Source organism: Apteryx mantelli, chromosome 7 (genome assembly GCF_036417845.1).
Source record: "Apteryx mantelli isolate bAptMan1 chromosome 7, bAptMan1.hap1, whole genome shotgun sequence".
NCBI lineage: Eukaryota > Metazoa > Chordata > Aves > Apterygiformes > Apterygidae > Apteryx > Apteryx mantelli.
Window position 1 is genome coordinate 41,879,034 of NC_089984.1, and position 26,706 is coordinate 41,905,739.

Sequence of the window (26,706 nt, forward strand, 5' to 3'; positions counted from 1 at the left end):
TATGGCTCAGGCCAGTCGCCTGTGTCTCTTCTAATGAGAAAAACTCTAGACATTGTAACAATTTGGGTGGTAAATTGAAACGGAATCTGCCCTGGAAGGGGGTGTCTTATACAGAGAGGAGGCAAAAACTTGCTAGAAGCATTCATACCATCTAACCGTAGTTATATATTCTGTAGAGGAAAATGCAAACAGACTGTTGGCACTTTAAAAAAAATGAAGTCTTATGGACAAAGCTGACTACTTCTGTGAAATAAAAATATTTTGGTGCAGACTCAATGTATTTTACTCAGAGTTATGCTAATGCTGAACTCTGAGTTTGTGTGCACATAGTATATAACAACACGTGTGTCCTAGATCAGTACAGATAAGGGAAATCCTTCCTCATTCCCAAATGTATGTGCTGAAGACATATTTTCAGAAAAGGTGTGAAAGATAAGACGGGCTTTTCAGTGTGCAAAGTGCAATATTTTGAAGTTCTTCACAGTTAAAAAGCCCTTACTGTTGGTGCTGAACCTAGTTACTTTTTATCTAAGCCCACCTCTTTTGGTAATTATCATGTTGTACTAAAGTGATACAAGTTTTACAAGCAAGGGATATAATTAACTAATACGAGGTTTAGAATATCTTTGTAAGATATTTTTCTAATAAGAGAAGTAATTTAGTTAACATTTAACTTAAATAGGCTTATATAGAATGAACGCACAATAGTATGAATCATAGGCAGAATAGCTGAGGAGTGATTTTTGTTAAATGCAACAGGAGTTATGTTGGCTCACTAGCTTAAAGATAAAAGAATTTGTATCATTACGGTATGGGGCAGTATGATATTGCTCATAGAAAATGCTGATTGTTTTCTGGTAGTTACTTCAAACCCGTAAGTATATTTTGCAACATTTTAAGACATAACTGAAAATCAGTTTTCATTTTATACTGGTTTCAGAAAGGTATATGACTGAAAATCTGAATCAACACACACGCGCCTGTCTCTTAGAGTGTCATATTGACCAAATAATAAATGTTTCACTGCCTCTGTAAAAGGAAACTTCCGAAGGAAACTTTGCAATATTTGTATGGATATGGCCTTCCCAGAATGTTTTCTGAAACATGCTGCATCTCAGATTTGTTGAAAAGAAATTCAGTAAGAGGAATTCTGTGTGTATAGAAAAGTTTATGGTGAGGAGTAGAGATTGCTTTAAAACTGAATGTATAGGTCCAATATACCAGTGTGGCAACATTGCCTGATTTCTAAAGTAATCTCATGCAATAATTTTAGATATTATTTCTCCATCAAATAGTGAATTAAGAAGTCGATTCCCTTATTTAAACAAAGATGCAAAATATGTGCATAGTTTTTTTCTGTACTTATGGTTCTCCAAGTAGCTGTTATAGGTACAAGTACTAAATCAAAGGATAACATAGTTTTACAACTAAATGCCCAAAATCCATTTTATCACATGTAAAAATATTTAGACATACTGTATTACAGAAGTAATGTGTTGAAATATTTGTTCATTTTTTGGAAGAAGGATCAACAATAAACCATGTCCTCCAATTGCAGGAGAAGTGACGCTGCAGTATTCAGATGCTTTTGATCCCAGAGGGAAAAACAGGAAGAAGAGTACCACAAGAGCGATGGTTAACGTATTCAGCTGAAGAAGAGGACCCAAAATAACATACTTACAGCATCATATATATGTAGGTGCAAAGTTAATGTATTACTATCTTACAATTTGTAAAGCATTTTAAATTTGAAAATGACTGAAATGCTGAATATTTGCTGCAAAGACAGTTAAGTCTCTTTTGCAAGAGTAAAAAGTAAAAGTAGACTGTTTTGCAATATATTAATATCTAAAGTAATTTATTAATAAACATTTTGAATAAGTACTAATTTTACCTGTAAGTATTATCAAGGAATATTTTCTACCTTGCTGCATACTGTTTTTCGTTGGAAGGGGACATTCCGAGTCCTGAATAATTTCAGGACTTGCTGAAATGACTTCCTTGTTCAGAATCTTCCCCTGTGCCATTTCTTTTATACAGAGAGTCAGTACATGGATGGATAACGAGCAAAATTTTGTCAACTTCACTGGGGATGGTGTTTGTATCCTACCTATGTGTTAGGTATCTCTGACTAACAGTTACAGAGCTTACGTGCTCAAAATAAGCTCTTTACAGTTTTGGAGTATTTCGGTCACTTGGAGCAAACCAATACTTCCCATGAGAATATGCTTAGACACCATGTCCACTTTTTAGGTGTTATCACAAAATGAGTAGTGAGTCTCTCTGCTTCCCTTTCCTTTGAAATAAGTATGGAGTGGTGGTGTTAATAAAGTTCAGAGATTGCTTGTTTGTGTATAAAGGAATAAAAAGAAAACCACTGATTTAGGATGATAAATTTAGATATTAATGCTTTAATATTTCCTTTATTTCCTCCCCTTTTCTGCTGTCTTCTGTTTTTGTATGTTGATATGCAGCTTTATTTGCAACCAAGCAGCTTGTTTATGAAACAGTTGCAGAGTGGATGGGAGCGTGTGTGCACCACGGTACAGTTTGGCTTTCCTTAGAGTCCCAGGAGAGGGATCTTCTTGGGATCTCTGAAGCCTTTTGCATTGCATGGTTGCATGGCCACATACTTTGTTCCTTTTCTTCCAGATGAATGTAGCTTTTTTTCTGACACATACAGTGATGTCTTTAGGAAATTTATATTGGAGGTCACTAGGTGGCAGAATTAGACTGTATTAGTACTAACCTTTTTATGCTTTGTCAAGTTGGCTTCCTTATAGTCCATAAATACCTCTGTGACTATATCTGGCTTTCAAAGTTATCTAAAAGAAAAAATAATTTCTAATAAACAGCTCTTCAGAAGAAGTATTTTTGTAAAATAGCAGGTATTGTATGCCGGCCTTCAGAATTTTTGTAAATATTTGATTAATATTTCACTTAAGACTTGTTTTGTAAAATAAAATGATAAAACCTGCTCTTCCCCTCCTGAAATCTATACGCCTGCAAAAAGTATTTTATCATTTAGATTTGTAGATAATCTGTAAATGAAAATGTGTTTATACCTCTTTGGTGTTTTTCAAAGATGTACAATAGTCAGATATTGCTTTAACTGCATGTGGAGAATGAGGTATTTATATGTACAAATGGCTTTTCCTGTCTATAGTTGGCATTTTTCATATGAGAATAGCTAATCTACATGCAAAGTTAAGGTTACTTGCAAATTAGTTTTTTCCTGTACGGGACAGTTTTAAAAGTTGGGCTAGTATAGCTTCTAAAACAGTCACTGCTACTCCAGAGTAAGGATGACTTCCCTCTGTTCAGCTGAAACCTTATCCCCAGGGACATGAGCAAAACCGGGAAAAAAGCCCTACTCCAGCTGGAATAGCAGTGATTGTATCATTTGTATTCTGGTCTTAATTTATAATTTAGCTTACATTGAAAAAATCATTACGTTCCAATACAGATTATGTCCTGGCGCCCTGATTTGACAGATGGATCAGTATGGGAGCAGTGATGCAAAACTTAAGGATGTTTTATTTTGAGGGATAATGCATATGTTTTGAAAACACTCTAGAAACATTTAATCACTTGCTGTGTGTTGAAATATTTGGAAAATATTTGGAATATTTGAATGATCATATGAGATTGTTTATTCCCTTTCTTTTTAGGGGATATGCTACACAGCATTTGTAGATGCCCTTGAGCTAAGAGCGTCCGACAGATTTCGATTAAAGGCCACTAGTCCTAAAGGAGTTTGTGCTCATAGACCAGTTATCTCTGTGTCCACTGTTAGTAAGTAGTACAGAATTTTAATTTATAGTAAAGTGACTAATTTGCGAATTCCTTACACGGATTGAAAAAATTGATAAAAATGGAAATGATCAAAAAGCATAATGTGTTTTCTGAACAGACATTAGGGACATCACGTAATTTTAATTCAATACTCAGATCAACTAATATGGACTAAAATTAATCTGCAGATTAAATTATAGTTATAATAATCTCTAAAGTGTTATCTCAAATAATTTCTAAAATAAAATGATATGTATCCTTTTGACTTAGCTGTATACTTGTTTTCTGTGTTTAGGAAGAATATGGTTATGATAGCAAAAACATATCTGTCAATGAAAGATGCTGACATGCACACTCTTTCTGTGACTTACTTAGAAATCATTTTCACTGAAACTATCAGTTGCATTTCTCTTCAGGAGTCCAAGATTCTAGTCAGTGAATTGCTTGCCTTGAATAAGTTGTATTTCTGAAGTTATTAAAAATTGCAGTTGAAGTGTGAAAGGACCAACTATAGAAATGGAGTTCTTAAACTGACAGAGGCAAAAGTAACTTCTGTAAATGGCAGATGTTCAGGTATCATGAGAATAACATAAAAATCATTAGAGAAGAAAATAAGGTTTTTTTCTGATAAACATTCTGAGGCTTGAATAATGTATGCTTGGAATAAGGCAACTCATTTTCAGAAGTTCTAGTTCTGCATATTTTAAAATGATACCTGAAATGACTTTGGGAATTAGAATTTTATCATGAACCTTTTTTCTTAAAACTCAAAGTTGGCATTGGAGGAATTTTTTCTGCAGTGAAGGAAAGAGTTTTCCTAAAACATGAAAATATGTCTTTATAGATGCTGTTGATGTTTAAAATACATAGTAATTAAAGAATTGATGTATGGAATATTTCAGAGACATAGTGTAGTAAAGTAAACTTGAGCAGGTTCATTTGATTGCAAGTAGATCTTCTGAGGTTGAGACTTATTTCTTCATGCCTTTATAATGAACCTTGAGCTTTTCAAGTAACCTGAGTTTGCTTAAAATAATTTTATACTTACAAAATATTACTGTACAGGTTACATAAGCCCCTGGTCCAGATCGTTATGGCCAGCATCTAACCTCTGGCATAACATAAGCCATAGGATTTTCTTCATAAATTCTTGTCCCTGGCTAAAGTAGAATAACTGTGGAGAATCCACTGCAGTGGTAGGTCAGTTGTTCCAGAGAGTAATTACCCGTACAGCTTAAAAGGTATGCCTTTTTTCTCATGTATACTTTATTAGTTTCAACTTCTAGTCAATGTGTCTTATTGTGCCTTGTCATCAATTTTTATTCCCTGTGTAGATATTTTCAAACTGTATTCAAGCTTTTATATTTCATAATGGCACGAAGCAGAAATCTCTTTAAGTAGTTTTACTTTAGATTGATTGCCTTGCAGATTAGACCATGCAGGGTCATAGCAATCCTATGCTTGGTCTAACATCCAGAAAGTCTTCATAGTAAAATGTCATTTTCTACTATATGTTTTACATAGATATAACATTCATGCATGTGTGTGTGTATGTGTGTATATATATATACACACACACACGCACGCACACATATATATGTATGTATATATATACACACACACACCCATACACACAGGCAAGTACTAAGTAGCAAAGGAAGTATAGTTTAAGGCTGTGTAACTTGTTGCACCAACTGTTTTTTGTTATAGTTTATTTTTGCTTAACATACAAAATTTTTTTTAACCCTGATTTTTAAAAATAGTGTCTGCAGATTGTGCACAATAAAACAGAATAGATTTCTAATTTGTATTCAATTGGAAAGAGGTTTAATAAATCAGAAAAGCAGCTACTCTATTTGAAAGAAGTTTTCTCTCCCTCTTTGGTAAAGTACAAGAAAATTCTGCTTAAATGAAGCGTGCAATTTTAATCAATTGTAGCCTAAAAAAGAAGACAAACAGCTGCTGCTTGTTAATTGGTGAGTGTCTTCACCAATGATCTCATCATTTATTCACTGCTTTCAGTGGAGCCTTAAATTCTGTAAATAAAGGTGTTATCACCATGCAGTATGACTGCCTGAACATTTGCAACTGAACAGCTCTGATAATACATGAAGGATTTATTTCAAAAGAGAAATATGTGACCTTCACCTGCACAGATTCATTTTTTCATCTAATAATCACATTTGCTGTGAAAGGTCAGATCTCTTATATGAAACCAAGGGGAAGGCATATTTAATCAGCCTAGGTGAAAGATTAATTTCTTGTTAAAAATTATACCAAACAGTGAAGATTTTCCACTCTTGGAAGAAAAGGTTCACGTCTAGAACCATAGACTCTCGTGGGTTGAAAGGGACCTCCGGAGGTCACCTAGTCCAGCCCTCTGCTCAGGTCAGGTCCAGTTAGAGCAGGTTGCTCAAGGCCTTGTTCAGTTGAGTTTTGAATCTCTCCAGGGTTGGAGATCCCGCAGCCTCTCTGGGTCCCTGTCCCAGTGTTTTGACTGCTTCATGGTAAAAAAAATGAAAACGCTGTTTCCTTATTGAGTCAGGATTTCCCATGTTCTAACCTGAGCGTGTTTTCTCTGGGGATTTTTACTAGCCACGTGTGTTGAGCCATTCTGCCTTGGTAGGCCAGTGCTGATGTTGCTTTGTCCTGCTCTTGGATCAGCTTGTGGCTGAATATCACAGTCTATCCCAGTCTATCCTATCAGAGCCGTGACATGTTTTCCACAAAAGTATAGCAACATAGTAAAATATGTGAATTAAATTTAGCGTGGCAAAATTTCGAGTTTCTTTGTCTTTATTTTCCGTTCTTGCATACTCTTTCTCTCTCTCATATTTTGTCTTGTTCCCTTCTGTGTCTCCTTTTCTTTTCCTCCCCCATGTAAGCAACTTCAGCAGCTAAGCGCTATTCCTTCTCTCGGTTGTGTTCTTCTTTGCTTTTGTTTTGTCCTTGCCTCTAGGTTTGCTCTTTATATGTACGTTTTGCAGCTTGTTTCTGTGAGCCTTTACTGTCCTTATTTATCCTCCTGCCTCATGGAGTGGCTGGGTTAGGTGTCTCTCTAGACGACACTGGGACCTTTCCAGAATTATGTATTTATCTGAAAAATATTTTTGGGTTACGTAGCTAACAAACACATCAAGAACTATGAAAATTCAAAGTTCAGACATAAGCTCTGTTTTTTCTTTTAATAAAAAGAATTTAAAATTCATTGGCAAGTAAAAGGATACAAAAACTTCATTTGATCATATTTTGGTGTTTTTAGAAGGTATTTTTAAGACAGACTTGGAAGCCATTACAGAGTCTCCAAGGAAGGCAGTTATCTGAAATATTTTGTCATATTAATGTTATCAGTTCTTATAACAATTTTGCATAATATATTACATGAAACATACTTAACTGAAAATCATGGTATAGTTTCTGTTGTTCGTGTTAGTAAACTGGAAGATATTTCACGAAGCAATGTTCTGATATTTTATATGAAAACTAATCATGTACCAGTAGTAGGTTAATACAATGCTACTAAAATGAATTTGTCCGTTTTGTACTACAAATAACATTCTATTGTACTCTTTCGAAATTCAATTATCAGTATGTTCTGAGAGACTATACATACTTTTATATCAGACTTAGCTGTTATATTTGCAAATTTTATCTAAAGTGTATTCTGTAATCATTTGCTCTCATACCATTGACAAAATTAATGGATGATTAGAATATTTAAAATCATTATAGAAGTAGTTGCCCTCTGCCAATATTTGTTTGGTAAAATTTCTTTCCTTTTTTTCCCTTTAGCTTGTAAGACCTGGGAAGGTAGACGTTCCTGATAAATTGGGCTTTACTGCTCTGATGATTGCTTCTCAGAAAGGACATGACAGGTATTACTGCCTTCCTTTATCTCATCCAACAGGATTTGATTTTTTTTTTCTTTCCTTCCTGTATTTGGATCAAAATAATAGATCAAGGTACACTGGGGAAAAATATATACTGTATAGTTTTAATCTAACAATTTCGTTAATAAAGATTATAATCACAGTAATCTTTTTACTTCTGAATTCATTTTTAATGAAGAAAAATCCTTAAATATAACATTGCTTTTAAACATTCTAAAAAACTATCAAGAATATGATCCATATGCAAATCTAGCATAAACAATTTTTTTCAATATCTATTTTAGTGAAAACATATCAAAAGGTTTTTTAATGGCTCTATGTTTTATCTTAGACTTATGAAAATATTCATATAAAAGGGAACAGATGTACCTCAGAAGAATGGAAGTGGAAAAAAGGTGTAGTGTGAATATATTTGATATATAGAGACTATATAACAAATATTGCAACATATATCTATACTTATAGTGATATCATATATTAAAACATATGATATATTTTGGTATGACATTACATTTTCATAGTCGGAGATTGTTATTTCTAGTCTATTTCTGACCACAGTTGCAAAATATCAGAATTTTTGACTTGGGATGTAGAATATTTTCCAGATTTTGCTGTTACCATTCTTTTAGCCCACGGATGGGATTGTGCAAGTTCTCATCTGCTTCAGAGTAAGTGAGGCACATAGTTAAATCTTCAGTGAATGTAGTTGGAGCTGGTTGAACTTGCACTGAAGTAGGTTAGAGTTTGCTTGCAGACTGTCCTGAGGGGATGGCAATTTTCAACTAGACAAGTGGGGTCAAGCAGCTGAGCGATAATAATATACAATCCCATAGCAATTTATAGTAAAACTGCGTGTCTGGAGCTTCATATCCATGTTATTCTGAAAAGAGGGAGTCTTTGTTAATCCCCTTTTGTCTCAGTTCTGAGCGCTGAATGTTGTAGGTCAGTAGTAGTGTCTTTCTGAAGAAATCTAAAGAGAGAATACTTATGCTGCATGTATTTTCTATGTATTTACAAACGTCTGTATGTACTTGGCTCTGACCGATAGTGTTTTTTTCCCCTCCTTTACTAATCTATGTATTTACCCCTAGATTTGAAAAGAAAGGAATCAAGCAACATTGATATCCTTATTTAAAAAAAGCCTGTCCCAAGTTGCATCTCCGGCAGACTGCTGTACCACAAGGGAAGCATTGATAGATAACCAGCAGCATCCTTTCCTGTGTCAGAGCTCCCTGCTCTGTGTACACTTTGTGAGGGAGTTGTACGAAGGAAATCTCCCTCTTCTTATTCGGAGGCAAAGAATGTTAGCACTTGTTTTCTAATCTGGGGAGTGAAGGTTGCATCCAAAGCGTGCTTCTTGGGTTGCGTTGCTCAGGCATCACCGTCTCATATGCTGTGCTGTGCATTCTACTGATTATTTTGTATTATTTTCGGAGAATGGTAGAACGCTGTTTTCACTGAAAATCCAATCTATAGTGAAATGCCTGTTTCTGTCTGGTTGTAGGTCAGTTTTTTAGGTCCCTTTTGCTCAAGGATTAAAGAACTGTAGTTAGATAGTTATGGTAGGTGAGAACAGTTTACTGGATGTGGAGAAGCACTATTTCCAAAGCATAATTCCTAAGAAAGAGGCAGGTGGCTCTGAATTAAATTAATCTACATTGTGCATTGTTCTTCATTTACAGAGTTTAAGGAATTTTCTGTAGACTGAATAATAACATCCAAATAATGTCATTTTTGGTTTACTATTCTGTAGGTGGGTAATTTTGTCTTTAATTACTCAGTTTTTATGAAACGCCATCTCCATCTTGTCCGTAAAAGGGAGCATGAGCTATCTAGCTCAATGGCTTTAATTACAGCACCTTGGTGTAAAGACTTCTTTTGGGATTAGTTGTTTCTTAGACACTCTAAACCCATAAAAAATACTGTGTGCTGATTGCTGTATTGTTTGACACCTATTCAGCTGCAGTGGTTGGCAATCATAGAACTGATGTTCCTGGGGAAGGGTGGTAAAATTGATGTTAGCCTCCAGGGATCCTGTACTTAAAGCCTGTATTCTTCTCATGATTTTTATTAACTGTCTTGGCTTTTCCTTCTCTGGGATCTGGTCCTCCATGGAAGTTATTTCTCTTAGCTGTTGCTTGGTACTCTTCAGTAACTTACTTCTGCACATGTTCTTTCACTGTTGTCATATTTCCTTATCTGGTGGGACAGCCAGCCAACTTCTGTAATTCCACATAGGTCTCGCCCTTGAAGTATGTCTGTCAGCTGCCTTCTGTTGAAGTTGTCGATATCCCCGTTATGTTGTTAAATAGTGCTGGTCTTACTGGGCAGTTTTAAATCCCACATCTAGCCATGCTGTTCTGCATGGTATTTTGATATATTGTGCAGGAGGGAATAGCGTTGCATGGTTTCTTTCGTGATCGTGCCTGCACTGCTTAAAACATTTCAGGAGCAGATCGCTATTTCATATATGCTTTCTTATGTGTATTGTCCCAAAGTTTGTAATCTTTTTTCTGGATTTGTTTAAGAAGTGGGTGTTTTGATTTACTGTCTTTGCTTGAAAGAAATGCATTGTCTTGTTCTCGTCTCTGTTAAAGGACACGTTTGTGACCAAGGACCCAGGGTTTGGAAACCTTCGGAGCTTAGGAAGCATTTAAGGTTTTCTACCTAAATCAGTGTGCAAGTGTACATTCAGTGGATACAGTGTATTGTAGAACAGGATAGTTACTCTTGCTAGCTAAAATAAAGCTTTTAGACTAATTACCTGAATTCTGAATTGCATTTACCCATTTACCCAGCTTTCAACATGCTTTCCACTTGATTATCCAGTAGTTCTTTCTACAAATCCATTTCACTGCAGCGTCAACTGGACTGTGACTCTACAGCTGACTGTTTGAAGATGATGAACAGTGATCGCACTTGCATTCTGCTTACAGCTTAATTTGCTTTATGTATATTCTTTACTACATATTTGGTAAATATATTGATATAGTGTAGAATTATTATTTTAGTGATAGGGTAAGCCAGTATAATATATTGTATTTTGAATAATGTTATAATTTGCTATATCAAAGACAGCTAGACTTTTTAGATGAATTTAATGATAGTGTAGGTGACACTTTGCATATTAATTTCTGTGGCAGTTGGTCTGCTTACTAGTGGGATAAATATGTCCTAGTACTCATAAAAGCACTGATAAATATAAATTATTTCTCATTTAAAAATAAACAGAAAACTTCTACTGTTGATAACCGACATTTCTGGTTTTGCAGTGGTTGACACAGCAATTTTATCTGGCCAAGCGCTGAACTGAAGACTCAGTAATTGAGAGCGCCCTACAGTTCTGTTAATTATAGCCTCTGAGACATCACTGTAGAACGATTGCATGCCAGTCAGATTTGATGCTTCTGCACTCTCGTCCACTATCTTACTGTTCTTTGAAGGGGGGTGACCCTGTAAAGGGTTTCAGAAAGCTCTTAGGAGCGCATCAAATTTTAAAAATATAATTACAGTCTTATTCCCTGTCTGTACAAGGCCAAGTATTTTCAGCTCTTTCACCTATTACAGGGTTAGGTTACCACTGATACATTTTTACTCTTACTTGTCAGAACCTTACATGGTAGTAAACACCCATAAAATTTTGAGCAATGATAGTGATGTCCTGTTTTCACAGCAGGTTAATTTCTTCTGTATTTTTAATGTTACAGTTTTGCTGGTCGCCTGGATATTGCTAAGTATCTGAAATCACAAGGCGCTTCTTGGAAAGCCAGAGGTCTGGGAGAGTGTGCAGCTCTGCACTGGGCTGTAGATGGAGGACACTGTGATGTTATTGAAAGGATGAATAATGATGGCTGTAAGGTAGGTATTTTATCTATACATTTCACTGAGAAGGCACCACTGTCCTAAATCTAAAGAGGCTGATCTTTCAGACTCACGCTAGTCTGGCGTTGACAAATTTCTGCAACCTTTGGGCAAAGGAGCCTTGCTGCTTAATGGAAACTTCTTTGCATGAAAGGATGGTGACAGTAACATAGGTTCTGAAGAGTAAAGAACTGTAAAACTGAATGAAAAATGCGGGTGCATTTATGCTAATAAATACTAATATGATATGAACAAATAGAGTACCCTCTTAGACATTAGGACAGTGGTGCTTTCATTGGAGTCTTTTTGTTATTAGATCTTTCCTTTTTAGCTATAGTTCATTAATGGGGAAATAATAGTTCCTCAGCAGAGAACAGGGAATAAGGGAAATTCTCCTATTAGTAGGGGATAGAGGATATGATTGGGAACCTTCCTTAGCTAAAATTGAAAGTCTTGTAGCTTTAGTAAAAATACAGCATTTTGTTTTAGTTACAGGCTTCCATAAAGCTGGAGATAGGCAGGATTGCCTGCTTTTGGTTTTACACCACAGGGAGACACAACTTTGTATTAGCAAACAAAATTGGAAATATTTAGTAATGGCTCAGTAAATATTAGCAAATGAGTGATATAATTTAATCAACATGGTTGCAGTTGATAAGGTGTTCAAAAGCTCTGATTTAAGACTGCTGAGAGGCTAAATGAAAAGTTGAAGATTCAGAGATAAGAACTGAGGGATATAATGTTATTCTAATTGAGAATAGTAGAGAATGTAAAGCACTGAGAAATTAAATTGATGATCTGTAAAACAAGCGTAGATTGAGAAAAATCAGATTGATAGAGGCTTCTTCAGGAGCGCAGACAGAGCAAGGGGCAGGAAAAAACAGGATACGTGTTGGATAAGCTTAAATTTTACCTAATGATCGTCTTAAAGGTAGTCAGGATAATATGGATTTAGTAAGTGTTACTAAAAACTTGCACACTGTGTGATGGAGTTTAATCTTGTATTCCATTTATAGACTAGAGGGTTTTTCTCTCTCGTTACAAATTCCCTTTCTTCTCAGTGCCATCTTGTTTGGCAGTCGTGAGATGTGCTGAGATTCCTTATCCCTCACCTCACATCACTCTGCTCCTAGGATTAACTTAAGCATTCAGGACCTCTGTTCTGGCAGCTTTGGGGGTGAAGGAGAAATGCCGCTGAGAGTGGTTGGGGATGGTAGAAGGATGTAAGCTATCAAATGGAGAGTCAGCGTAGGTGGCATAGTCCCAGGTCTGGAGAGCGGGCTGGAGGAGAGCACTTTCATTAATTACCAAGTATCACTGTCTTGGCTGTCAGTAGTTTATCAGAGTTTCTGTCTTCATAGTTTTAATGCTGCTGGATATTTGTTCTAACAGTAAGTTTATGGCTAAGGCACCTAAAACTGTATATTTTCTATTACTTGATGAATCTGTAATGCAGTACAGTACAACATGCTTTTCATGCTTATGGTCTGATGCCTCTAGATGAGAAGGAAGGGAAGGTTTCTTACCAGGAATTGCAGTTCTTCGAGATGCGTTGCCAATGGACGTATTCTGCTGTGAGTGAATATGTCTTGAGCGTTACAGTTTGGAAAACTTTTTATTTAGTAGTAGCTGCTAGGAAGCATTTGCCTTGTCTTTTTTCATGCTCTGTTTCCAGACTGTAAAGGGCAGTAGTATTTTTTTGTTCCTCCAAAGCCGAGAGACTTTGGAGAGAAAGGGCAAGATGCAAGTTGGCACATCTCCAAGAACTGTACTGCACTGGTCAGTAACCTTTCTTCTTCAAGCTTTTGCCCTTTTGCTTGTTGTATTGTGTTTGACTTCAGATCACCACTGGAGATGAATATCAGTTGGAAAACCATCAAAGTCAGCACCTTCTCTGGAACTTTCGTGGAGCCATAATATTTGTTAACGTTGCATCTTTGTGCCCTCAGTAGTAGGAGTAGGCACGTTCTGTATGGAAGGCATTGAAACTGTTTGGTATCTGATGAAACGAGCTCTGTTCACCATTGATAGATCTGCTGAATCGATTTTGTATTCATATTAATGCACTCCAAGACTCCAGTGACTGAACTGATACGCAGGACAGAAATTCTCATGACTTGATTTTTCCACTCTGGCTACTTCATAGACATCTAGAGAAAATTTGGTCTTTATTTTTTATGTCCAGGGCTTGTAGCTATTCCCATTCTCAAGGAGTCAGATGGTGAATTTCTTCACGTGGGTGAGATTCTAGTAGCAGTAACTGAGCCCTCAAGGAGACCTTATTCTTGTAAAAAACAATGTAAAAGGATCAGCAGTTAGAACTTGGACTCATGGTTCAAGCCAAAGTACTGGCTTTGAAAGAAAAAAATTTGGGGGCAGATGAATGGTCAGTAGTTATCATTGGGCTGAAGTGGTGAAGAAAGAACTGATTAAGGTTAAGTTGAAGTTCCAGTAGCAATCAGATCTCTCGCTGGAAAAAGTATTTTAGTTTTAGGGGTTTTTCAGCCTCAGAAACTTCAGTACATTCGAGATGGAGGAGATAAACAGTCAGCGCTGAAATAGTGTTTAGGTGCAGCTTGACAGAGAGAAGAAACAACCAAGTTTTCAGAATGAAGAAACAACCAACTTTTCTGGACTATTAACATGGCTTGACCATAGTTAATAGTCCGGAAAAGTCGAAGCTATCAGAGAAGATAAATCTCAAATATGAGCATATTGAAAGTGTAATTCACCTGTTCAAATCAATCCATTTATTTATCTTTCCTGTTATTTATGCTAGTGTTCCTGGAGTTTACTAGAATACATTTAAGTTGCAAAGCTTCATGACAGAAGTTAGAAACAAAGTAAAAAATAAAAAAGACTCCTGAAAGATGCTTGTATAGGATATTCCTCTGTAATCACCTTTACGTTTGGGATTTGCCTGAATGGCTGAAAAAATGGTCTGGCAAGAGAACTGTGCCACAGCAAAGCCTGCGCTGCTGTGCTAAGCTGACCCTGTGGAATCACTCCGGTAGTAAACCTGGGATCTGGCTTTAAACTGTGGCCTGGCATAGAAAACGCACTACAGGCACAGCGTGCTTCGTGCCTGGGGCTCCCCTCACTCACAGAAATACTAAGCCTGCCCATCTGAGCCAGGCACAGTGCTGTCACAGGAGTGACTTGGATCCACGTGCCTTGGAAAAACAAAGTTAATGCTCGAAAGACAGGCCGGGCTGCAGTAAGAAGGAAAAAAAGCAGCTCGTTTATCTGGAGGATTTACATAAAATTGGCCGGGGGAGCCATAAGTCTGTCAAAAAGACAGCAGAGCTCAAAGAGGGTGCAACAAAAAGGAGGAATGAATGACAGAAAAAGACCCAAAAATGATAAAGAGGGAGGAAGTGAAGAAAGGGTCTTCTGGATGGGGAAGGGCCAGAACCGTCTTGAGGAGAGCTGAGCTGCCTGCGCGTGGTCCTTCACGCCCTTGAGGTGACACGGGAGCGACGCTGCGCTTGGACACTTGGCGTAACTCTTACAGGGATGCTGCAGTGCACGTACGGGCTGCACGGGGGCACACGTGTGGGCTACACGCTGCAGGAGGTGTGCAAGGGTCCCGGTGCCCCAAAGTGCAAATGCAAGCTTCAGACCGCTGCAAACGTGAGCCGCTATTAAAGCTTTCTTCATGGTGTTCGTCACGGGGGAGTTGCGTCATATTGACTGATTGAGAATACTGGAATTTTGTGTAATCTCTCTTGTCTGGTAAACCCTGATGATTTTTCGGTCTTTGGAGCTTGTATTTTTCTTTAGGCTAGTAATTTAAAATCATTGGTTGAAAATAATTCAAGGGAAGTAATAGTCCAAAATTTATACAAAATGCATTTTTAAGGAAAAGATTAACAAATCACTGAAGGAACATATTCTTGATACCTTTCTAATGTGCTTCAAAATCATGCTAGTGATGATCAAGGAGGAGTTTGATTAATTTTTGCAACTGTTCTTGACCTGTGTTTTTATCCAGATTTGTAAGTCGCGTGCAGCCTGCTCAAGCTTTGCCTAGGAATTCTTTCAGACCGTCTGTTTGATGCAGTTTCCAAGTTACTAGGGTTTAGTTACTGCCAAAATAAAATTAATGATCTCTGTACTAATCTAATGGTTCTGCACTGCATCCTTGCGTGGGTTGTAAGTAGCAACAGTGATGTTAAAGCGCTTTAGTGCTTTATGCTTCGTTAAGACCTTAGTGCATGACTTCAGTGTCCGTCACCATCACCCTGTGTTAGAGTGGTATAAAACACATACCAATCCGATACCTTTAAAATAAGAGTTAGGGTTGTTGTTTCAGTGCGTGCTCCTCCTAGGGCTCTGGGAGAAAGTTCCTAGGGCTGCAGGTGCAACAACTATCTTTTGTAACTGTTTTCCCAGGTGCTTTAGGAAGCCAGAAAAGGATCTTGTTTCTAATGTGTATGATTCTGCAAAGTATTGGATATTATGGCGCTCTTTCAACAACATGCAGAGTTCCGGACTTCACGTATATAACCATATAATTAATGATGATATTGAATCAATTTTTTAAAAATATGGTCTTTTAATCTGATCTTGGGTCAGATCAACAACGTGAACAGACATCTATTATCTTCAGATTTAATAAGTATTCGTCTTTCTGTAACAGGTAAACATTAAAGGTGAGTGCTTGGAACGGACACCCCCGGTGGGAGTTTCTGCAGTAACTGGAAATAAGGACGTAGCATCTCCTAATAGGAGCTGGAGCAGATGTGAATATTAAAGCCGATGTGAACATTAAAGATGGCAAGACACCTTTGGTGGTATTTCTGAAATGATGTATTCCTTTCTGAAAGGTTATGAAGGAAAGAAAAGAGACCCTGTGAAGAGACCCCCAGTGACACGTGGAATACGGTACTTTAGATACACTTAAGAGATCCACATTCATTTGTAATAGGACGAGTTTTCAGATTCTCTTACACCTTGGAAACTTGTTTGAAATTTTGTTTGGGAATATACAGATCATAATTATAACAATATTAAGTTTTCAGCTCGGCTATTGAGAACATACCTACGAATGTTAAACTGAGAAACAGTCTTTTGCATCATGTTTATTATAACCAGATGTCTTTGATGCCTAATGCTTGTTAAATCTGTGTATTATTTTTGAGCCCTTGTTCTCTAAAACCCAGATATTGCCTCAGAGTCACTACGCAGGATCCTCTGTGATCATCTGAAATCCCAGCGAAGTCTGCGAGACGCTGTACGTGCCGAGGAATATATGGTAGTGGGTAGCACCGTGTGATTGGGGCCTGCGCGGTGTCAAGGTATGTTGACATGTGGCAGGTAACAATAACGTAACTCCTTTAAAATGCTCTTCATTAAACTTACGGGAGGTGACATTAAATAATCACGAAGAACTTGTTCCCTTGTGGCTGGAGAAGGGAGCACATGCGACTGTTAAAAATGAGGTTGCTGAAGTAAACGTAGCTTCCCCCTTCTTTTATTTTTTAACTGTTAAATTGAATATGCTGTTGTTTTTGTCTTTCATTATGGTAAGGAACTGCAAATAGCTAGAAGTTTTCACAGGCAGGTATGAATAATTTCTGTATCTTGATTTCCCAGCTTTGGGTTTATTTTTTAAACGTATTTCCTTCTCCATTTTTCTGATTTTTTTGTTTGTTTGTTTAGAGCTTGGTTAATTTGTTAGAAGACAAGAAGAAAAAGCTATGAGGAAAAACTGCTGTTTTCCTACCTTCCAACTCAGAAATGGGTGATTCAAATAAAAGAAAGGGAGTGTTTTTGCACCAGGAAAGTGGAAGTATGAAGACTGGACCTCCAGTTAAGCACTGTAACTTGCCTTTTTTACCTGTGGTGTTCAGTTTTCCAGGTACTTGGCATTCATTAAAATGTGGAGCTCAGCTTCTTTTTCAGAAGTTCTTCTGTTTTTAAGTGCATCTGTAGGTTTACAATCATTGTTTCCTTACATTGAAAACAAAAACCTTTTGCATCTAGAGTTAGTTGTAAAGGAAAATATTCTCATACACAAACATGCTTTTTGATATTCCCCTAAGAATATTGCAAATCCTCTTTACGCTTCTGGAAATGAAATGCTGGAAGTGTTTTTTCTTCTCTAATGCTCCCCTCTGTTCTTCAAGACCTTTCTGTCTTCATGACTGTCCCTCTAGTAAATAAAATTAGCAGTTCTTACTGAAGCTTGTTAATATTCATCTTTAAATTTTCCAAGGAGATGCTTCTTTGCCTCAGATCATGAGTACAATGCTTGTGCAGCACATTTAGCTTCTGCTCTAGAAATAAAGAATACATTTAAGGTGTTCGGATAGCTAACATTCTTTCAGGAAAGCTTGTTAGGCAACTATTAACCTGATGTATCTTAAAAAAAAATAAAATTATATATATATTTATATACACTTGAGCTTTTGGCTTTCAATTATTTGCAACCTGAATAGTAGAATAATCTGATATAATTAACCTGGGGCCTTTTCAGACAGAACTTCCTTGTAGTCCTCTCTGACAGCAACACTGGTTGGGAGGTAAAAATGAGTTGTCACCATTGAATTCAAATCAACAAAGCTATTCTTCCTTTTAAAGATGTAAAATCATTATTTTAGCATTTGACCTAGCCTGGCATCAAATAGTATCTGGATTTACTTAAAATTATTGCATTATTGTATGTAGGGTATTAATGTACTCGGAAATGGGTAGCTGAACTAAACTTTAAATAGAGGAAGTTATATTTTTAAATCAACACCGTTTTAGTAGCAGGCTGTGCCTATTGCGCAGGAGGAGAGAACGGCTGATTAACAGTTACAGAGAGGTGAGGGATAGTCGTGCTTTTATTCAAATTGCAGAAGGTAATACCTTGCAGAAGGGAATAGGATACTCTTAAGCTTGGGGAATGGGGTTTATAAATTATATATAAGTTATTATATATATAAAGCACAACGATATGTTTGATGGTCTTCTGCATAGTAGAGCGTGAAAATGTGTGTAGACTACCATTTATAAACATTTTTATTTAATGCATTGCAATTCTTCCCTCTTAGTAAAATGAAATTTATAGTGCTCTCAGGTGTATTCTTTTACTTTGAAATGATCATGCTACCAGCTACCTAAGGAATAATTTGTAAAAACTTCTGAGGTGATTATATGTTAAAACACAAAGTTTGCTCCAAGAAAAAGGAATTTTTATTTTGTGGTAAAGTCTAATCAAAGTTTGTTACCTTTCAGGATAATGAAAAATCCAGTGTGGCTTTCTTCTTACTTTTTGTTTGTTATGTTTTTCCAAAAGATGCCAATATTACCAGTCCTTGATGCATCTTTGTTTTCAGCTGTGATGAAGGCAGGTTGCCAGAGTAACAGATAAATTTGTAGAAACAATTTGTTGAAACTTAAGAATTGAGTGCAGATTAAATACAATTGGAAGAAAAAATCCAGAAGTTACTTGAACGCTTTACAAGAAAAAAAATTGCTCAAATTGTCTCAGAAACACTTTACCTTACTGAAGAATATAGTCAAATCTCCCTCTGATATTACTTTGCTGTCTGCTTTTTATGTATAGATAACTTTAGAAGATGTACAAGGGGAAAAAGCACCATATTTCTAGGATTTGCTTTCATCTGTTCCTTTTTTTTTTCAGACCATTTTTATATCAGAAAATATTTCTATTCCTTCTACTTCAAGGTAATATCTGCAATGAAATTAATATCCTGGTATTCTGTTAACTCAATATTTCAAAATCAGAAGCAGCCACAGCAAATTGTGGAACCAAGTTTTCTATTTATTCTCTTTTATGTGATGCAGATTTCAAAATACGGCTCTTCTGGAAGTTTTCACGGAAACCGAGCCGGGGAGCCGGGGCTGCGGTTGGACACTGGATAGTGATCCAAGAGCACGAAGAAGAGATGAAAGAGGAGAGGAGAGTGAGAGCGAGGTTAGGAGAGTGAGGCACGGGGATCGGGAGAGGCGGGCAAGGAGGATGGGACGGGGTCGGGGAGATAGGGAGGGTCTGGCTGAAATCTAGCCAAGCCGCTGCCTTTCTGGGGTTCTTCTGCTGGCCAAAAGTGTCTGCGACACTGATGATCAAATGTGTGTTGTGTCCTCTGTCTACTGATGTGTCCAGAAGACCATCTATTGCTACTGCCTATCGCCAAAAAGGGTGGAAAAGTAAAGAGTCAGGCATGCCATCAGATGTGATTTTTGTCTTTTCGGGTTTTAAAAAAAAAAGTCTTAGATGTCTTTATGTCAGGTAACATCAAGTTTCAAAGTCAAGCACTGAAACATTTAAAAATTTGGAATTAAAGTAGCTTTTTTGGGGGGGGGGGGCTTTCCTCCAAATAAAACATTAGCTAATATATTACATTATCATGTACTTATTTTTCCCCACAGGGTCATTTACACGTAAATAATTCCAAACAGCAGTAGTAATATGTATGCATTGCTTATATTTTCCACAATGAAAAGGGTCTGCAGGTAATGATGATTCCTCTGCAGACACAAGGTTTCCAAAACCCGCAGGGCAGAGAGTTGGAAGCTTTTTAAAATTGCTGGCATGCTCACACATAGCCGAAAAGCAGAAAATGCAAGGCCACTTAATGCTATATACTTAACATCTTGAAAAGTGGCCTGTCTAGTCTACTTGCCCGAAGTCAGTTCTGGTAAACAGGTAAGCTACTTCTGCAGTATTAAATTTCTGCTCTGTAATCACCTGAGCAAAGACTGCTGTATTAGACATTCTGCTTAATGGTAGTCACTTTTTATTCTCTCTCTCTGCTACTTGCTCTTTCGGTGCTTACCTCTTTCTATGTTTTCAGTTTGCAGAATAGCCCATGCATCTACTAGCTCTTTTTTTTTTTTTTTTTTTTTTTTTGGAATGGGATGTTTTTTCCTGGTTTAACTGAGTTTTTTTTTATTATTTAGCAAATTCTCTCCTTTTTCTATATTATTTAACAGAAGGAAAATTTTAAACATGTTCTGGGAATATCTGCATACATAAACAGCAGTGATGTAGCAATGAAACATATATACAAGAAAAAATGCACTCTCTTCCATAATGTTTTTTTTTATTTCATATGTGTATTTAGAGCAATGAGAACTTGCACAAAGAAAGATGCCCTTATCTCTTAGCATGATATATTTTATGTTGAGGAAATGCTTGCATTTTATTAACAATTAGGGTAATTACATAGGCAAAACCAAATATAATTAAGAACATATTTATTGAGAGATAGTACTTAACAGTAAGCAGATTGTTCAGCTATTGAATTACGAGATCGTGTTCACTTGAAGCACCTTTGAACAGAAGATTCTGTAAGAAATGCATACATAAGTCAAAACCTGTTACATTGATAAAACCTGTTACATAGCAAAGATTGAAAAATTTAGCAAGTTGAACTTAAGTATTATAAATGAATGGTGCATAAAAATAGTATGCTGGTTTGTGTGACTCTAGTCTGTGTTCATACTGAGTCAGGCAGTCTGTAGGGACATACTAAACGGTTAAAATTACCACAGCTACATCATTTTTTAACAATAGCACTTTTTCGAATGAAAATATGCTTTGTATTTTTAGATATCCTGCTTTAACACGTTTCTAAAATATTTCTGTTCATTCTCTTAGTTTGGTTGTTTACAGTCTGATTGTTTACAGTCATGGGTCACTTCTAAATGTTTTATTTAAAAATAAACAAAATTTTTCTTAGGCTGATGCATCTCTTGTGCACAGGTGACTATGCTGGGAAGATGTGTACTCATAGGTATGTTAAAGGATATAAATTCAGGTATGTAAAAGTAGGACATGTAAGAAAGAGATAAAAATTCATTTTTCTTTTGTACAGACACGCACCACCTGCATATCGCTCTCCTTTCAGAGTGCCCTAAGCAGCCATTGTGCAGAGGAGTAAACCTGAAGCCAGAACAACATCTCATTTGTGAAAAGAAAAGGCAGGAGAGGGGAATGGAAGAGAAATGTTTATCTTTGTCATCATGATGCTGTTGGGGGTTCTCCCTCTGAATTGACTGAATTCCAAGCTTTTAAAACTCTTATCTCAATATGCTCTAATTTTTTAAGGCTTCTCTCTCATTTAACAGTATTTTGTGAAGAGGGATGCTAGTGCATGGGGGCAGCTTTCTCTGTTGGCAACATGTAGTTTAGTTATCTGGAAGGATGGTCTGTGTGTAGAATGAGTTTTAGCATTACTGAGTTTGTAACATTGTGTTGCAGAGAATGAATTTGTTTACTGCTACATTGCAATTTATAGTTAATTTAAAAATAAAGTACTATAATTAGAAATTAGTAAAAGAGAATATTACATACTCAAACGATCAGAAGAAATCAGAATTGAAACTAAGAAAAAAAATATGTATCTGTTGAAAATTTTGGGCCTTTGAAAAGGGATACCATGAACTTAAATAATGTTGCTGCTCTCTGATAACTGACAGCTATTTAAAACAAATCTAGGAAAACTAAAACTTGAGAGATTTGATGGAGGAGAAGGAAGGTAAGCACGCCATTTGCTTTTTATTTTTGCATATTTATTCATTTCTCATTATGGTGATTTGTAATTACTGTTCTATTGATTAGCATAATAGCGTTTTTTATGCACTGCTTTAGGGAGCACGTCGTTGTGCCCTTTCCTTGCCTCTGAAAGGGGGACTTACCTAGATCGGGAACTGCATCATCTCCTGTTGAGTAGGCAGGAGGCTGAAAAGTGTGCGTGGAAGAAGACGACAGCAAGAGTAGCCGTCAGCATGTTTAGCGATGTTCTGTTCTTTCTCAAGAAGAGAAATTGAACTCCATAAAAGATTAAGTATTATTTAAAGGGTGATGCATCTTAATTGTTAAAGGTAATTTAAAAGCTGAAGTTTATTGAGTATAGAGGTAGATGTACATGTTACAACAGCCCTAAAAGCCTGTGTTGACAGCACTTACTCGAAACCAGCTGCCACAGGTACGTACAATGAGCAGCTACCACAGAGTAGCAAACGTGGACATTTCACATCCTGATGCATCCCGTGGTAATCTGCTTAGACTGTCTTTGAGAATGTAAAACCATTCATCTGGTTTTCACAATGGCATTTTGCATGAAATCTGCATGTCTAATCACTAATTTTGCATATATATTAAAAAACAACTGACACCACCATCTACTACTCCCATCCTGGGGAAAAAAACTGAACTAAAAATGAAGGAACTGTTTGATGGGCTTTTTTTTAATCTCCAAAAGCTACAGATCTTTTCTGCCTGTAGAATTTTGCATCTGAGTATGTATAAATAAATTTGCATATCTGCTAATTGCGCAGATTCCAGATTATATGACTGTTCTATACATCATACCTCCGTCTCAGTTTTGCTTCAAAAATAAAATTCAGCTTGTAGGGTGTCAGTAACTACCATCTGTTCGTTTCAAGTAATAGTAGTCATTTCTCAGAATGTTTTCAGTTTGTTTTTTGTTTCAGCTAAGGAATTAGGATTTTTTTTTTTTCAAAAGGTATAAAAATCTCTAGCTTTATCCAAGTATAACCTAAGATAGCAACTCCATTAGATGATATATACATGTAATCTCACACTCGTAACTATAAAACTACCTTCCAAGTCATTGCATACATATGCTTCAGCTGTTTAATTTAGAAAAGCGTTAATAGTTAATAAATTTGACATATACTTTTCTGCTTATTGAGCGGTTTTTAGTAGTTAGTTCACAGCTTGTTAAAAAAACTTTTCAGATATTATCTGGGGAGAGAGATGACTTGTTAAAGACAATAAAAGGGTATTTTGTTAATGGTGCCGCGTTGCCTCGGGGCTTCTGCTGGTCAGCTGGAGAAGCCCCAGGCTCTCGCTCCTCATCCTTTGAAGAATGGCTGAGCTTCGCCTTCCTCTAGCAGTGGCAGGTAAGGTGCTGCTGGGCAGCTTGTGTTGATGCTTGTGCGCTTCAAAAGCTCAGGAACGTACTAACGGCAGCTACAGGGCTCTTTGAGGGATACAAGCCGCTTAGTAAGGCCATCTAGGCGGTTTCATCTAAAAACGGCACTAGCTTTAGATGCAATCAGATATTAAAAACTTTCTTGTCGCCTAATTTCGCGTTCTTCTTTTACTACTTACAATTTCACCTTGCGATTTAAGAATCTCTTACAGCTGTTTTCAGAAATATGTGGATACAGCGTAATCATTTGGCATTCTAAAAATGGCCTATTCAAAGAAAAGAAATGAGATCATTTCTTTCTGCTGCGTATTGAGATGGCTCCCCCCATTCTAGATACAAAGCTACTGTTGACAGAAGAAGTTAAAATGTTTTAAATGCAAATATCTCACATACATAAAAAGCATCTTCTAAATGTTCTCATGTCACCTGGAAATTTTGTTTTCAACTGCATTGCCAAGCCTAGGATGAATTAACATCCTACTATTGTAGTAATTCTCCACATAGTACAAAATGCACTGGTGTTTTCTATTATGGTTGCTTTGTGAAGCAAATTTTAATTTTGTTTTATTTTGCTATTAAGTTACAAACTAAACTATGGTTTATTTTGGTTTATTTACTTTATCCATAAACATGACTGCTATATTTCTAGGAAAACTAAATACAATTACACTTACTGAAATGAAATCCAAGTTTCTATCAATGCTTTTATTTTTGCTTAAAGAAAAAAAACTACAAACAACTAGGAAACTAACCTGTGTAAGGTAATAGTTCCTGATCCCTCTATTTTAATTGATATTTGAAAATTGTTTTTATTACAGCATATATGAAATAACTTTATTCAGCAGTGCTAATGAGAAGGTACAGAAGAGATGAGATGTAATGTATGTAGTAAAGAGAGATGGAGATTTTTTTCTGCATCTTAGAATATCTATGTACTAAACATACATCTATGTATGTATTTTGATTTGAAAACGTAAGAAACCCAGAACAATATTTGAGAAGTTAAATACAAAACAGTAGTAAATATGCAAAATACAGTTGACAAGCAGAGCAATGAGGCAAAAGAAATAAAAGTTGATTTTCAAAGTGTAATTCCTTGTAATGCTTGGCTTTCCCCCTCCCCCATGTGTAATGTAGTGTAGTCTAAACCGTATAGCTATACAACACAGTGAGATGGTACAACCGTACACAGTATAGATTGATTTTAAATACCAATGCATCAAAAACGTAATGACACTGGAAGGCCTGATATCTGCATTAGTATGTACTAACCGTAGTGTGGTTGAGGAAAATGAGGTTACAAAATGGTTTTATGATATACAGTACTTCTTCGGTAAGAGAACTTGTCAAAAATGCTCTTTCAGCACAGATTTCTTTCAAACAGTAACATGAAAATTGAAACTACAGTACGACTGCTAACACCGAGTGTTACTCTGGTTAATCTCGATGCTACACATCCGGGTGCAGATATCGGGCATTTCACTGTGTTCCAGAAAAGAGGTTTTACCCTGATGTACGTATTAAAAAGTTTGTTATAAACCATGGAGATGGAGTTGCTTATAAAGAACAGATCAAAACTAAACACTCTACGTAGGACCAATAGAGCAGAATTATTCAAGTTCACTAAAATATTACAAAAAAAGGCTTCCTTCTTAGGAAAACTCAGCTATGGTAAAAATATCTACTACAGTGCACTGCACTGTAATAAATATTCAACATAAATTAATAATTTACAAGTACCTGAGCAAGTATACAGAGCACCATAGCACAGCACAGCACCAAAGGCAGTAGCTCAGAATCCTTAAAAATTATGCTGTTTTAAACATTAAAAATTCTAAGTATTGTCATTAAAAATGAACTCCAGCTGGAGTTTAAAGATAGTGCAAACTTCTGTCTTCACTTTTTAAAATAAAGGTGTCCGGTTTTCCACTCATTTCACATCAGCAGTGTTGCTGGACCTGGGTACCTGTGAGGGATGTTTAGGAGCAGGTCTGTTGGAAAGAAAGAAAACACAAAATTGTTATTAAACTTCTCAAGTGGTAGCGGCAGGCTGCTTTTGCTGCTCTCAGGCACGTGAGTTCCTGTGTTAATTAATTGCTGTCTGGCCAGCAAAATAAGATGGCTCAATGTTTCACGTGTTGCTCTTTAAACTCTTCAGTTTGACAGGTGCTCATCAGCTTTGCAGCCCTTCAGAAATGCTGCTTAATCTTGTAGAGCAGCAGTCAGTTCAAAGCCGTACAGGTAGCCAGCGTGCAATGGTATTGCTTTCAGAAGATCCTATTCGAGGGTACAGAATTCATAGGGAGGGACTTGATCAGAGTTCGCCCTTGCGGTCTTTTTACTAGAAGTATTAAGAAACTACCTCGATTCTATTTTTAATTTTCCTGAGAAGTGCCGCAGTAGTGGAATTCCTGTGGCTTAAAATACTACCCCTGTCTTCCTTGGAGCTCATTTTTTACTCATAAGAAACTGAAGACCCAATAGGGTAAGAAAATAAGAATGACTTCAAAACCTTTGTTTTTTAAAGCAATTAGAATCCCTGTGTAAACAACAGGTAACGGTATTGCAGCTGAGCCCGTAGCAAAGCCAGAAATCTTAGATACACAGAGAAATGCATGAAAATCGCAGGAGGAACTCTTCAAAGATTAGATATTTGTTTGCAGAGTAATTGGGAAATGGTGTGGCTCAGTAATTAGAGTCTTATTGTACAATTGCTATGGTCCTGGGAAAATCAATTTTAAAAAGTCTCAGCATATCAAATACCCAGTTAAAAGAAGTGGGGAATGAGCTCAGCTACTAAAAAGAGTTGGAAGAAAATCTTTTAAATTGCTATCAGTAATTGCTCAATAAGGTAGCAGTCCTATCTTCCTCAGTACAATCTTGTTGACAACATTACTGTTCAGTCAGCTGGGTATCCAAAGAGGTACCGCAAAAGAAGTTGCGGCAGGAATATTAGACCTTTTTGTGCTACTGAGAACTGCAGTCTGCACTGTGAGCTACAGCCAAACTGTTTGTCTCTTGCATGTATTTATTTAGGGACTGTACGTACTTTAAAAATCATCTTGTCACATAATTTTCATCATATAAGCTAGCTGGATTGCACTGATTGATTGACAGCATTCTTGCTTAGTGGTCAAAGTTCACGTTTTATATCAAAAAAGTCACAAATTCTTCAGACAATTCTTGTGTTTATGATGGAACAGACAAAAGTCTTTGCTATTACTATTTAAAGTTATTTACCTCAT

The 26,706-nt window shown here is 36.6% G+C and overlaps 2 protein-coding genes across 3 annotated transcripts in view; one reads left to right on the plus strand and one right to left on the minus strand.

Moving 5' to 3' along the window:
• Positions 1 to 1,582: 1,582 nt before the first annotated feature.
• Positions 1,583 to 17,900, plus strand: FANK1 (fibronectin type III and ankyrin repeat domains 1). The gene is given in 11 exon segments (XM_067299627.1): positions 1,583 to 1,695; positions 3,672 to 3,688; positions 3,691 to 3,791; positions 7,588 to 7,670; positions 8,017 to 8,082; positions 11,393 to 11,543; positions 16,189 to 16,265; positions 16,267 to 16,342; positions 16,916 to 17,005; positions 17,080 to 17,112; positions 17,211 to 17,900. Coding segments are annotated over 11 exon segments (849 nt in total). The 3' UTR covers positions 17,253 to 17,900.
• A 2,621-nt stretch (positions 17,901 to 20,521) lies between these two features.
• The window catches only part of ADAM12 (ADAM metallopeptidase domain 12), a 197,094-nt gene continuing 190,909 nt past the window's right edge, over positions 20,522 to 26,706 (minus strand). The window contains exons 23-24 of one of the 2 annotated variants that reach the window (XR_010884767.1): positions 25,202 to 25,452; positions 20,522 to 20,847 (exon numbers count right to left, since the gene is read on the minus strand). Coding sequence is in view for 1 of the 2 variants with exons in the window: in XM_067300374.1 (XP_067156475.1) it covers positions 25,392 to 25,452 (61 nt within the window). In the remaining variant the exon portion in view is untranslated. Of the gene's footprint in view, positions 20,848 to 24,151; positions 25,453 to 26,706 lie in introns of those variants that run through there. The other variant, XM_067300374.1, reaches the window with a different exon arrangement.